Source organism: Dermacentor silvarum, chromosome 6 (genome assembly GCF_013339745.2).
Source record: "Dermacentor silvarum isolate Dsil-2018 chromosome 6, BIME_Dsil_1.4, whole genome shotgun sequence".
NCBI classification, from domain to species: Eukaryota; Metazoa; Arthropoda; class Arachnida; order Ixodida; family Ixodidae; genus Dermacentor; species Dermacentor silvarum.
Window position 1 is genome coordinate 79,549,965 of NC_051159.1, and position 14,326 is coordinate 79,564,290.

General features: G+C 45.0%; 1 protein-coding gene across 3 annotated transcripts; it reads right to left on the reverse strand.

Moving 5' to 3' along the window:
• Positions 1-4,046: 4,046 nt before the first annotated feature.
• On the reverse strand, positions 4,047-11,538 carry LOC119455639 (uncharacterized). 3 transcript variants are annotated; one of them, XM_037717058.2, is made up of 4 exons: positions 11,439-11,538; positions 10,188-10,233; positions 7,702-8,079; positions 4,047-4,475 (listed from the first exon to the last, which is right to left on the reverse strand). In XM_037717058.2, the coding sequence occupies exons 2-4, from the start codon at positions 10,231-10,233 to the stop codon at positions 4,087-4,089; spliced, it is 813 nt and encodes a 270-aa protein (XP_037572986.1). In that variant the 5' UTR covers positions 11,439-11,538; the 3' UTR covers positions 4,047-4,086. The 3 variants fall into 3 exon arrangements, with proteins under 3 accessions (XP_037572986.1, XP_049524879.1, XP_037572987.1); XM_049668922.1 differs by lacking the exon at positions 11,439-11,538 and adding an exon at positions 11,252-11,429; XM_037717059.2 differs by lacking the exon at positions 11,439-11,538 and adding an exon at positions 11,230-11,429.
• Between the last annotated feature and the right edge of the window lie 2,788 nt (positions 11,539-14,326).

Here is a 14,326-nt window from a genome sequence, read left to right on the forward strand (position 1 = left end):
ATATTATTTCGTGTCCTTTCTCAAACGCACTATGGCGATGCCCGACAATATTTTGATCTCCTGTACCAATTGATCGCGAGTCCTGTCGCACAGGGCAAACTGTAAAGTCTGAAGTGCTGCTTCAAAGAGGCAAAATATGACCAGTTTGTGAGGGCGCTGTCGTAGGATGTGTTGTATAGCTACAGTACTCGAAATCAATGGGTCTCTGTGACACTTATAGACTTGATGTGCACATTCAAATGAGTGCGTAACTAATGCTATTTTCTTTCCCTTCTTTCATCTCTGTTCATCTTTTTATGCCCTTGCCACCGAGCAAACCGGACGTGCGTCTGCTTAACGTTCCTGCCTCTCCTCGCTTCTATCTCTCTCTCTCTCCATAGGTTATGTGTTCATTTCTCCAGAGTATAGCTATGTACCGCTGTGACACAAGGGGTATAGCTTGGTTAAACGTATTTAGACGTATCCTACTTCTCAGTGCATTATTTCTCTGTACTTGCTGTTATGGCATTACGTGTTTTACTACACAGATCAGAATGGTAACGAAATTGTTCTTTTAACGACCCCGTAGCGAAATTGACGCGAAAATTATGGCATGTAAAATCATTTTAATGGCACCTAAACGAAGTCTGACAGCGGATGACACTGAGTGGCATCAATATCGTCGTCGTACCGCTGCGACAATGGAAAGAGGGGCGTCAACAGAACTTAGGTGTAAGTCGAGAGCGACACACATTCGAACACGTTCCAAAGAGAATGCCCAGCGCGCCGGTGCAAAGGGCACTTGCTCTCACACAACCGAGTTGCAGGGCGCGTTCGTCGCAGAACGCCGAACTCTATTTGACACGCACATGCTATTGCGCATGAGCTTTCATGTGTCTGAAGGTTTAGTTGATGAGGTAGTCGAGCGCTCGACAACAAAACGTTGGTTCATTGTCTCGCTCACTTGTGTGTGTGCGTGCGTGCGTGTGCGTGTCCACTGCAGCCGTACAGCTGAATTTCTGTCGTTCTACCTTTCGGTATTTTTTTTCCGCCAAATTTTGGGCTGCTGGGGGTGCGGCCCTTACACGAGTCTATACAGTAACCGTGCTGTACCGAGGGAACCGGAGTTCGAAACCAACCATCGGGCAAACTTGGGTAACTGCTATGTGACTGTGGATATGTGCCGCTCTCACGTATTTCACGACAACTGAAGTTACTGGGTATGCGCCACTCTGGGCACATACCCAGTAAATCATTGAACCTCTTTGACGCCAACTTGAGTCTACGGGTGTATGCCGCTGAACATGTGTGAACACTTACCGAAAAAAAATCATTAAAAATTTATCCGGCGCAGGGAGGAATCAAAAACACGTCACATGTATTCAAGAAGGGAATATCAGGAAATGCTGCGACTATAAATCAACTAAGCGTCTTGTCACTTTGCATTTAAGCGACAAGGTCAAGAATTCAGTCCATCGCACTTGGTCGAGGACAAAATTCTGAAATTTGTTCTGGGAAAGCTCCATCAACTTCCACCCCCAACTGAAGTCGATGCTTCACGACTTAGCGATGAATTCGGCATCCCGACATAACACAGAAGCTGCAGAGGGAGTCGGTGTTGTAGTTACACTGTGGCGACGAAATATGGCGCGAGTGTTTCGATGCTAGAGATAAGTGAAAGATGAGATGAGAAAAAGGTGAGATCAGTGGACGAGATAAGCAAGAGACGATTAGAGTACTGGTGGAAAAAATCCGGGGAAGAGATGTAGCCGGGGTCGATACCGGCATGACATTCGGCGTGCCATTCATTTCTCCCTAGAACCAGTACAGACTGGAATAACCTCTCATATTCTTATATTCATACATAAATGTGAATGGAATAATCTACCATCGTCATGTGCTAATACCACACATGCTGCTCTTTTATTGCGTTAGCAGTTACACGGACACTCCAGGTAAATTTTTGCCGTCGGCGTCACCGTGATGTGCCGGATATATATATATAAGTATATATATTAATTTAAATAAATGAACATAAATAAAACTGTCCGATGCCCAAATTCGAACAAAGAACCTCCAGCAGAGAAGCCCGATGCTTGCCTCAGCAGGCGGAACAGAACAGCATGAAGAATTTCCCACGTGGAAGAGATATTTTGTAGCTGCCTAGGCGCTCTTCTTTCTACACAGCAGGAGTAGCCTTTCGTGGTGCATGGGGCCAATATGTCGCCCCCGCGTATAGTCTGAACAGCGATTCGAGGAGCCGTTATCGTGGCCGTTGCCCATCCAACTTGTGGCCCATACCCACTTTGGGGGAGTGGCCAGGAAAGTGGTTGGATATAAAGTTATAAAAAAATAAACTTTCGCGACTGCTATAGAGTAAGTGCCGTCGAAAGGTTAAATTACGTGTTAAAACGAAAGCAATGATTATAGGAAGAGTCAATCATCATTATATAAATCACACACAAAAGAAGATGCAAGTTTAACAGGACGTTCGGTTGGACTCCGTTGGAAATTCATTCACAGTGGAGCAAACATCTCTGTGGCTGATTCCCACTGTAGAGGCCCCAAACGAAAAAAAAAAATCCAAGTGAAACGCTAAACTTTCCCATCGCTCTCAGTGCTTCGACCTTCGGGTGAAACCCTTTTAAGCAAGCGATTAACAACCAGCTACAATTACCTTAGTTCAGTAGCGTTACAGTGTTATTCCTTTTCCATCTGTTACTCTAAATTACATTTTCATTAACCTGCGTATTTCTATCTTTTATACTTACCACTTCGTCTACTTTTGTTAGGCTGTACATTTCTGAATACTGTGTTGCTCACTGTATCCTGTCTAATTGCCCCTCCCCTCTTTAATGTACGCATTTATATACCAGGGTAAAAAAAAAAACCAATCAATAGGTAGCTTTACAATGTAGACACTGAGGTTCTTTGAAGAGAAATAGTACAGAGACAGGTAAGATGCTACACTGCCATAGTTGTAGTACAACCTGATTAGCTCAAGTAGGCTAGGTGACTATTTGTCGCGGTGCCGTTTCGAAGGGGTTGCCATTAGAAATAATCAATCAATGGGATGCTAGCGCCCCTTGACTACGATGGAAAACTCGGGTGTGGAAAGTTGCTTCCTTCTCTTTGACTTGGGCGCGACGGCACGCGTACCAACAGCCCACTCGTCGGTGCTCTTTGCATGACTAACCTGTCGGGCTTTCGAGAGCGGCACTGGCGCTGACATTGGTCGGACGCGCTTCCATTAGCTTAACAGCAACCGCGAAAATTAAGTCCTTCGTGTCCGGTATGAGCGAACATCATTTGCTCGATAATTTTCCATAGTCAGTCGACCGTATCGATTCCTCATCGTGTCTCATCGAGGAACACTATGTACTATTTCGGCTAGCTCTCATTTTCGCATAGAAGGAGCAATAAATGCTTTTTGTATATGGTACATTGTTCTTTGTTAACAAGAACACATTAGGCCCACCAATTGGCAGTCTTGTGAGCGAGCGCTGCCATTATAGCTTCACGGACACAGTTTCAACGAAAAATATGGCTTTTAGAACATTCGTACAGATACCTAGTTCACCGCACTAAGTAGAAATTCAAGGGCGAGCGGACGTTACTGAAAAAACACTCGGAGTTCAGTCATGGAAACCCACTACCTCACCTATCCTTGTGCAGGAATGACACTACACCATACCAAGTCTCGAACTCTGCCGTTTGCCAAACTGATCGTTGTCTCGTCAGTATAAATGGACATGGTAATGTCTTTGAATTCCTTAAAAGCAAGTAATGTAGTTATGAGATAATTGTTCAAAGTGAACGAGTACCTTACTATGCTTAGTAGAACTGCGTTCTGTTGTTTGGCGTACTTGCGCTGATTACGTGCTGTTGTTAATTTATTGACATAGTTGCTTGTTCATTTCTACAAAATAGTAATGCGGTAACGGCATAAAGCTGCATAATTTACTACATTCTTACTTATTATTATTCAAACAGATAGAAAACATTATCTCACAATAGCTCAATCACTTTATCCAAAAATTCTGGCGCTCACGCGAATAAGTGTAACATTGCCCATGCATCGCTATTTATTGCTTGTATTGACATTGATTAGCAGTTATTTATGCTGGTAGATGAAGTCGTCAATTCCGTTGAATTCTTGTCTGTTGCAGGTGTGCCTGTTGTCGTGGTGCTTAGTTCTTGAGTCGTCGCTTTGGTAATAGTGCTCGCCACATCAGAGGAACGTTCACCTGTCGTCGTAGTGGTTGGCGCATCAGTTGAGCTTTTCAATGTAGAATTTCTCCAGATCTCACGAAGGCGATGTTCCACATTCTTCAAGGCTTTTTCCAACGTTTCCACGATCTTTTTTGTGATATACGTGCGGGCTTTTCTCTGAAAATTTTTTTGAACTTTTGAAGAACCAAATATATCCGGCGGGTGACTGATGTTAACGCTTTTCGCGCTTACATACACTGTCACCATGAGAGGATCTCCATAACCTGGGAAGCAAAAGCGAAGAGAATAGTCAGGGAAAATGTTTCTCATCCACGCTCACATTTATCTGACAGCACTCATATTCCACAACGTTTCAGTAACAATAGCTTTGCAATTTCGTTTTCACATGTTATGAATTATTTACTATACCATGTTTAGGAATTCAACACACCACATTTAGTACGCCTACTTCATCACCAGAACTGAACCCACATAATACAAAGAAGCCGACGGCATGTGCATTTTTCAGCAGCTGTTTAAATCAGCGGTATTTTGTAATTTCATCCAAATGGGATGGTAACGGGCTGTAGGACAGCCGAAGCTGAGATTCGCGGCCTTTTTGGCATTTAAATGAAACTTGGTCTTAGTGGCGTTTTCTGGTTAATAGAAAGAATATAAGGGCTCTCCCAAGCGATCATGTTTTCTTTAGTAAAGGCAGAAGGTTGCTTTAGAAGCTGACAATACTTTGATGATATTTTGCACTTGGATGTCGGGAGTTGAGGAATTGTTACGATGTTTCCGCTGACACCATCAGTATATCAGCTGGTGCCTTTCTGCATCCACCATTCATTGTATCAGCGCATCAACTTTTCTCTCATCCGATACCTTCATTTCACGATAGACACACTGCCGCAATCGATACCTCATTCTCGCACTCCTTAAGTTAATTGATGTGCTTAGGTGGGCTCGGACTCCCTGGTATTCTGTGCCTTGTGTGTTATTTTTAGTATTATTTGTATCAAAAGCTTGTGTTGTAAAGAAGACGCACGAAGCTCTGGGGACGTTACCGTCGCTCTGGCGCGAGGCCCTAGCTCTGGTTGCTGTTGGTACCGGGAGCTAGGACTGTTGGTTTTCTGCGTGTCTATATCGCCTGACGACTGCTATTAAACCCCGTTAGTACTCGTCACTTTTATGTTTATTTTGGAGAAACATAAAGCCATAAGGCAGCACGCGAAAAAGATCATCTTCAGGACATAGACATAATTTCTAGGATAACTCCATGGAAGCGAGTGAAAAAAGTCAGCTTATACCCGTGCCACACGGGCAAAGTAAAGTGCACTTTGAGCGAGTGCACTTCGGGGCTAGTGTCATTCGCAGGCTGCCACACGGGAACGCTTAGTGACACTCACTGCAGTGCGCACTCGCCGGCGAGTGTGTTCGGCGAACTGACTTCGCGGCGGCGAAGTGTGTCGCCTCGTTAGCAATGCTTAGAAGATACATAAAGTGATATTGAAAGAAGAGTCGGTAGTAATGTTTAAAAACATTGTTTTAAATTGCTAACGTTACAAGATAATAAAATGTGCCACACCGCAAGAAAACAACAAGAACAGCCAAAAACAATACTCTCGCTCTCGGGCTGTTCACGACCACGCCGGGTAATGGCTGCGCAGTTGTTTGGCAGATCGAGTCGTTTTGACTGTTGCTGGTCAAGCTGCCGTCGTTGCCGGCGCTTGTAAAGCTGGATTGTAAATGTTGTTTCTAACAATAATAAACTGTTTTCGTGCACACATTTTTATATTATTAAATATATGCTTTCCCGTCTGACTCCCGGTCGCCATGGCCATCAATTTGGAAAAACACTTTCTTTCTCGTGTAGCAGCGCACCGCCAAAGTGACGCTCAACGCGGTGAAGTGCACTCGCTTAAAGTGCACTTTACTTGGTCCGTGTGGCACGGGTATTAACCGATAGCACTATATCCGAGCGTCAGAACTTCGTACAATAACTAACGGCGCGAAAAGTCTGAACCATCCAGATTCTTCCTTGATTGCCCCAGCTCATATACTGCTCGTGCGGCTCATCTGGACTGGGGGCACTGTCTCTCCAGCGGCCCTCACATCTTAAGCCCGGACCACACGTGCGCTTGCGGACGCGCGGAAGCTCGCGTCTGCGCGCCCACGCATGCGCAGACGGTGCGGCACGGCTCGTACGCGTCGAAACGCGGCGCGATCTCGGTGATCAGCTCCTCGCTGATATTGTGCGCTTGAGCTGCCTCGCGCCGGCGCGCCGGGCTACGCAGCTACGGTGCGGTACATTCAACTCTAAGTGAAGCAGATTTATACCATGCATGCAAGAAAGTGCTTCTTCTTCACTTTTTGTGCTGATCTAACAGTTCTAAAAATATAACAATTACGTTTATAGATATCGGAGCATTTTGAAACACTGTCGATAAACAAGTACGAAGTGGCGTCTGCCAAGGCGTCAACGAGTGAGGCCAGTGAGCGCGCGCCGTCGCGCCTATTTGGGGATGCAAACCACCATTCCTCGCTTGGCGCGGCAATCGCAAGGCGAGTAGACGCGAGCTTGCGCGCGTCCGCAAGCGTACGTGTGGTCTGGGCTTTAGAGAGGGGAGCGCAACCGCATCCCTCAAGCATGGCCCGATTGCCCGGCCCGACGGACCGGCTAGGTTGTTTCTCACCTCATCTGGACCTGCCTAGAAGCGCAGGTGGACCACGAGTGCCGTCTTTTTCAATTGGAGATGCAGGCGGCAGACCCGCAAGCCTACCGGACACAGACGAGCTCCTAACACGTGCACCCTAATTCCTCCTGGAAATTGCACGTGCTGCCGGCTTGCCCCCTCGCCTCTGCTTTGTTCTTTTTTTTTTCTTTGTCTAGGCCTACGTGCTCTTTTTATAAGAAATAAACAACAGTTCCCGCTATTTCTGGCAGCAGTATGAAGTTGTCAAGAAGGAAAAGCAGACAGGCTTCCTCTAAAGGTAGCTAGCGCTTTGCTGCTGCATTACAGTGGCGCACACTTAACAAAATTAGCCGCAATGCAATGTTGAACCTCACAAGCATATCGCCAATTTTAAAGCGGCCCTGGTAATACACTTCCGTCGGCACTGTTTGCCCTCCACGACATGTTCGCTAGTCATCCTTCAATATACTATGCATAATATATACTAACACATCGTCATGGCTTAGCGGCTACGGTAATTTGCTGACCACGCAGACGCGATTCGATTCCTCGCCTCGTTAGGCTACTTCCTGCCAGAATAGAATGTTAAAGCCTCCGCGTACTATGATTTCGGAGCACATCACTTAGTCCTAAAGTGGGAAAGTCTTGAGCTCTCCACTGTACGGCGTTCCTCGTAGCCTGTGTGTAGCTATGCGGCAAAGACCCACTGAGCATCGTCGCTTGCACACGGTTCCCCTACTAATTTCCCTTCCTTTAGTATAATAAAACTACCATTTAAAAGATATACTTCAGATAAGAAATACTTGCTACATACCTTTGTAACCAGGTGGCTTTAGCGTAATGGAAACTTGTACGCTGCCTTTCGTGACAGTAGCGCTGGCATTGAAGTCTTTCAAGTTATGCGATGTGTCTTGTATCGGCGAGACAAAGTAGATTGCGACGCTTCGAGAAATATCGAAGTAGCAGGTAGTAAACACGTAGTTGCGTTTAGTCACCACGGTTCTGCATTCGGCATCTCGTGCTTCAGCCATGCGTAAAAGAAGGAAACCCTGAGTTAGGTCAAATTTGTACTTAACAAAGAGGTACTGCCTGAAAGAAAGTTTGATGTCTTCCAATTGAATAGAACGGTTTCCGAGGCTGTCAAGCACGCTTTGTCGCACATCGTCTTCTCTGACGGCTGGTGTCGCATGGCCTGAAAAAATGTAAAAGAGAAAGCATTATGTGGCTAATTACCTCATGGCAATGACAAAAAGAGCGCAGAAATCGTGCACTGAGTCCTCTGAAATATATTCTTCTGAAGCCGTATGCTGCGGCATTACCGGAATCGCAAATATATGAAAAAATAGACAATGAGACCATGGAATTCATAGTAGAAATGAATTGTTATGCTTGATTGAAACGTGTAAATAATTATCATGTTCAATTTGTATATTATGTTTCTTATCACATGTAAATAATAGGCAACACAAAAATGAAAGTGGACGATAAGGGTTGATGATGAGACGCGTTTAATTGCCACCAGTAGAAGTAATACACGCTTGCAGTAATAAAACGTGCTTTATTGACGTGTTGACGTGTTTTTGTTATGTGTTAGGCACGTTTATTTTGTGATACACTGGTCGACGATTCCATGCCGGGTGGTGCATTGAGAATCGTGAGTAGTGGCCTATAAAGACTGAAGTAGGAGATGTAGCCGCAGCTATTCAAATCGGGAAGTCCCCTTGCAAACACATGTATCGGCATCTTTTGTGCGTGCTCTTGGTATTGTATCAGAATTTACAAGATCGAGTCACAGTGCTTCCTGCATTCATGCAGGAAACTATTTGTTTCATCAATTCTAATTATCGACGTTCTCGAAGCAAAAGGAGCACGCGTTTTTTTATCGTGTTACTTTCCCACTTGTAACTCTCCTTGAGGCTTTCACACTTCCCAAAACAACGAAACACGCGCCTGTTTTCGTCTTACTCTCCAATGTCCTATGTCTTACTACCTATGTGAGCACGTGCAATTCGTTGTACTTGTTGTGGAGAGAGAGCAAAATAAAACTTTATTGTGTCCATGATGGGGTCCAGGGGTGGCGGAGGTTGGGACGAAACTTGCCAAGGTTGAAGTAGTAGTAAGTGGCTTTTAAAATAAGAAATGAAGAGAGAAGTGCAGTACCGTAACTCTCTCTCGCTGGGAGGTCACCACCAACACGCCCAGTCTTCAACCCTGGTGACCTCCCAAGGTTGAAGACTGGGCGTGTTGGTATAGCATACTAGAGGTTGGAATGCGCAACATTTTAGACGAGACACACATATGAGGAACACACACGACAAAGCGCTACTTGCAACAATCGATTTATTCCCTTGTTAGCGGAATAAATACTGGAAGACACTCAAAGGGGAGAGAGCGAGGTCTGGGGAGGTCTAGGGGTTGGGAGGATAACCCCCAGACCTCCCCCTCCTCAGACGGCGGCCAGTCCTTGCTTTCTCGCGGCGTCTTCGGCCATCCGGACGGCCCAGAGCTGCGCTTCTGGATCCAAGCTGAGCGGCAAAGTCTCCCACTGCTCGGCCGTAGTGATGATGCGTGTAGTGTTAGTGTGGTGGGTGTTGGTGGGTGAAGCTTTGGGGCATGCCCAGATGATGGGATCGAAGTGGGCTAATGAAGACGCGCTTCTCTGAGATCCGTTCCTGTGTATTGTCCTTCACTTTCATTGCATTCATCCATTCTTCCATTCACTCAAGAGGTCCGTATGCTTTAGATATACATATGAGACACATTATATGTTCAGGTTTTATGCTGATTTATTATTTAATTATGCAGAACAGAGGTACGTTCACTCGCCCTGCATTGCAGGTCAAAATTCTACTACACTACCCATTCCACCGTAAGAAAAAAATCGCCGATCGATCCTAATAATGCTTCACATTAATACTGTTGTCATGACGTGGTATGGTATACACTTGACACGGTGTTCATTGCCCTCTCGCGGCTAAACCGCCGACTGCAAGGACACCGACAATATAGCTGTAAAAGGCCTATAACTGGCATCAACATAGAATTAACTGTTCACTTATACTAGTTCTGCTGACGTCACCCACTGTTATGAACTAAAAAGTCCGAAGCGCAGTAAATAGCGCAGATCAAATTCTGAACATTACTTTATAGTTATCGCCTGCGTACCAGAAGACATTAGATGTAAACACTCTCATTGCAACTTCAGTTGAGCATTATCAGTCAGTAATGGTCCTAAAGCAAATTCTGTACAGAGCCCAAAACGCTACTGGAACTTTTTAAGAATATAATAAACGTTCTTACCGAAGACTAAAATAGAAGTAGTCAGATAAAACAGATTCGCTTTCATCTGCAATCAATGAAAATGTTCGAAATAAGTTAGGCAACATTTTTATTTCGGCTGTGTTGTGTTGCCCCAATACATGAAGTCACCCGAGTGTTCACAAGCCGTCCCAAAATGCATGTAATTTCTGGTTCTCTCATTATGCTACAATGTATTGAATGCAGGGAACTAGCATCGCGTGGATGGTTTTTACAAATTTTATAGAAACAGAATTTGAAGCGAAATTCATCTTAACCAACTCACATTGCATAATCGCCAACGCGCCATAAGCCGACGGCATTAACCATATCATTACCTAATATTATGTTGACGTTCCGTTTAACCATACCCTTTGCTTGTGTTTATTGCGACACATTTCGTTGTCTTGTGCTGTTAATATTATACAAACTATTTTATCTTTGGAACACTGTTCTCGCACATGCCCCTCCTGCTAAAATCTTGTATAGAATCGGCTGTATGTGAAATATATAAATAAATAAGTTACGGAATACTTATCGGGAGGAAGAGCGTACAAGACGTAAGTAGAAACTTAGATTATTGATAAAGGTTTCACCTGTTTATGTATTATGTGCTTATTTCTGCATCATATTCACTTGTGCTCAATAATCGGTTATAAGTGCGGGCCTGTCAGTAATCTGTCTGTCGGCGAGAGGGATGGGGCGCACGTGAGCGATGTTAGGCCCGATGGCACAATTTCACTACTCATGCATGCACTCAAAACCAAAAGACAGCAGTCGGCCTATCGGCAACACACATACGTTCAAGATTTACGCACTTGCTGTTTTTCATGTGAATACTACCGAGTGACCTAAATTCAATGCTGCTAGCCTTCTAAAGTTTAACGATTGGACTATCTGCGCACAAACAACACTTCATTTCATTTACTTGCAAAAACGTATGGGGTTCATTTCTAAATATGCAATATTGATACTTGTACATAGTGTGAAAGTAACTAAAAGAAAGCATCCATGTTTAAAGCCACGCAAGCGCTTCTAAACTTACCCTTACAAGCTACAGAGTTCACCGCAATTCCTAATGTGCCCATAGCATGTTGATTAAACAAACGAGGGCTGTACTTTATATCTTTGGATTTGTGATCTCCGAATCAGATTATTTTGCAGCTTCGACCAGCGTCTCGCGTGTGGTGAACGTTCTAATATTCTAGAAGCACAGAAAAAATAGTTTTTAGGGAGCGAATGCTTAACGCTTACCACGCTTAAGTGACTCCGTTTACCGACGTGAGCACCACTGTAAGATTCAAGCTCTAATGCTATATGAACGGATCAGCTTTGACAATATGAAACGTGGTAGTACATGAAAAGAGCTCTCGCAACAATAGCACCTCTAGGTGTCACTTGAGTTCTATGCTTTTTTTTTTTTAGAACACATGGTTCAAACATCACCTTGTCTCGGAGAACGAAAGCCTGCACAACACAAGTTTTCAGAAATATCTTTTTGTATTGTCGGCCTTGACACAATGATGCATTAAGTTCCCACTTTTTACGTGAAGGCACGTAACCTGACCTTTCGGAGCAACCTGCGCGCACAGGTCACCACACAGTATTTTGGCACTGTAAATGTGTGTAGAACATATAATTATGACAACCTTGGCGAAATGTGAGTGCAAGGAGTTTCTTAACAAGGATAAACGTTACACAGAACAGCTCGCTTTACGGCGAAAGCGCCGGCTTTTTCACTCGATGTTGGTGACGCGAGAGCAGGTGTCTTGACGTCATCGTGGTATCACTCTGCCACGGCCACAGCTATCACCTGCGCAGATGGTGGTTCTGGCCAAGACAATGCGGCGGAAGCCAAGCAGGTACCGTCTTAAGTCACGCTCAGCAAAACCAAAAAGCGGGCCGTTATGATGTACGAAGATGATACAAGTGTGGTTATCTCCGTGCGGACATACGAAAGCAGCGTTTGCGTCGGTTAGAAGTTGGACGATGAGGTCAAAGTGCGGTTATAGACACAGAGTATAATGTCTTTGCTCCCACAGCTCTGTTTCAGCTGTACGGGCGCGCCTTTTCAATACTTCGTGCCCTGGACACTCCGAACACTGCCCTGGAATCGTCGATTAATATTTTTTCATTAAAATGAACGTGATCTAATAGATATACTGTCCATCACGTATTTTTTGTACTTGTTGCGCTGTCGTACAGTTTTAGCGTGCATCAGTTCGCGTTCTCGCTGATGCGCAGAAATATTGCAACGAAAACTCAGCCTCTCTATATATTTTTAAACATTACGCACGACAACACGACAGCGCTGGAAAGAAGGATCTGCAGTCGGATCACAGCCGATGCCAGCAACAAAACACCAAATATACATGCTGAGTTTTGCGCCGTACTTTTTTTTGCCTCATACAGGAGCCACAGGAGCATGTGCGCCTAATGATAAATGTCTTTAGGTTACCTACGGCATGACTAATTGTTCGATTGTTCCATAGTATCTATTCTTTCTGCATACATCCTACCAACGTACGTCATGAAAGTTTACAACATGGAGCAGTTTTTTCAACAGCAAACCTATGCGATCGCTGTGTAGCTGCCGACCTTATTTCTTTCTCCCAGGACTTGCTCTGTGATCACAGACGCTTGTCCTGAGCCTGTAGCGCTCCCACAGCCTACGTGGGTGGTTCTTGTGCGGCGGCACAGTACGTGTGGTCGGCTCATTTGCCGGCACACCTGGTGGCTGTGCGGCCGTATTATGTCGTCTGCTGCTTCCGTGTGGCGGCGCCACCATTTATTGCCGTGTGTACTAAATCCTAAACATCCTAGCCCACGAAACAAGCCCAAACTTACCTGGAGATAACTTGACACTGGACACACCCCAAGCAAACAAAACTTTCAAGCCTTTGACATATGATCATTCCAGATTCCGCTTGTGTCTCTCAGGGTGGGAACTATATGACGCCGCATGACAGGGTTCTAGTGCTTTAATTGTACATCGAGCTATCCGACTGTTTCACGCATTCCGTATCCTTGGAATGTTGCTCACCTGTGCTTACACGAAGTACAGTACGCTGTTTTGATTCCCCTTCATCTTCTGCTTGTTTCACCTGAGTATTCTTGCATGGTTTCCGAAAAAAGATAAGTTCCATCTGAGTTCTATCTTGTTTTCCAAACCAGGAATTTGATTAGATTGCTTATTTGGCACTGGTCTCAAAGTAGTTGTCAGATGGAGTTTATAGATTCATGCACACTCCGGACCCATCCTTATAGCCGCAAGTCTAGTCACTACTTTTCCACTCTGGTGTTTCACAATTGAGACACCTCCAGCTTGGAGCACCGTTCAGGAATGCTAACTCGTTCCTCATTAACGAGTTCTTATGGGTGCATTCCATTCTTATGTGTGCAAGAACACTAGTGGACACATGTTTGCTTTTGTTCGCAGTAATACGTCCAGCTCTTCTGACCGCCGCTAAACCGGCGAGGCTCAAGGCGCTTTTCCGAAGCACAAGTCATTGTACAATGGCCGTGCGCGTATACGCGTATACAGGCGGCACACAAAGCGATGACAGCGCTGTTGCAATTCCTCAAGTCGACAGGTCTCTGCGATCATTTACAGACTCGGTGTACATTCATGAGTGTGCGTGAAGCTAGTGTTCTTTCGCTCAGTTTTTTTTTCTCTTTTTATTCATTTATCATCTTTTCCTAACGCAGGGTAGCAACCAGTAGTTGAGTCTGGTTACCTTCCCTGCATTTCCTTTCGTCTTACTCTCCGAAATTCGTGGATTCCTATGCCAGTTGCAGTTTTATGTTCAACAGTGGGCATATGCACATTTTTTGAAGCACATTAAGAAAATCGATGTGTTTCGCGGGATGGTTGATGGAATATAAGCAAAAAATCACTTAACCTTGCACTCGGCCGCGCAACGCTTGAAACAACGAAGCTGGGCGACCGTAGCCCAGCATTTTCCGGAAGTATGCGCGAACTTTTCATCTTATTACTCATGATGATGATAACTTCTTCTCGCGCGTCTCGAGCTTACGGCCGTCACTGCGCGTTGCATAGCGCAGCTTGCAACACCGACACCGCGTTCCAATGCCGACAACGCGTTTCAGGAGACCCGCTCCGTGAATGCGTCTCTCTCTCG

What these genes read in the sequence shown, in the direction of transcription:
- LOC119455639 (XM_049668922.1), bottom strand. Translation starts at nt 11,272, where the DNA reads ATGGGCACATTAGGAATTGCG. An exon ending in TGGGCACATTAGGAATTGCG is followed by an intron (nt 10,234 to 11,251) that starts GTGAACTCTGTA and finishes CATTGATTGCAG; the next exon opens with ATGAAAGCGAATCTGTTTTA. An exon ending in TACTTCTATTTTAGTCTTCG is followed by an intron (nt 8,080 to 10,187) that starts GTAAGAACGTTT and finishes ACATTTTTTCAG; the next exon opens with GCCATGCGACACCAGCCGTC.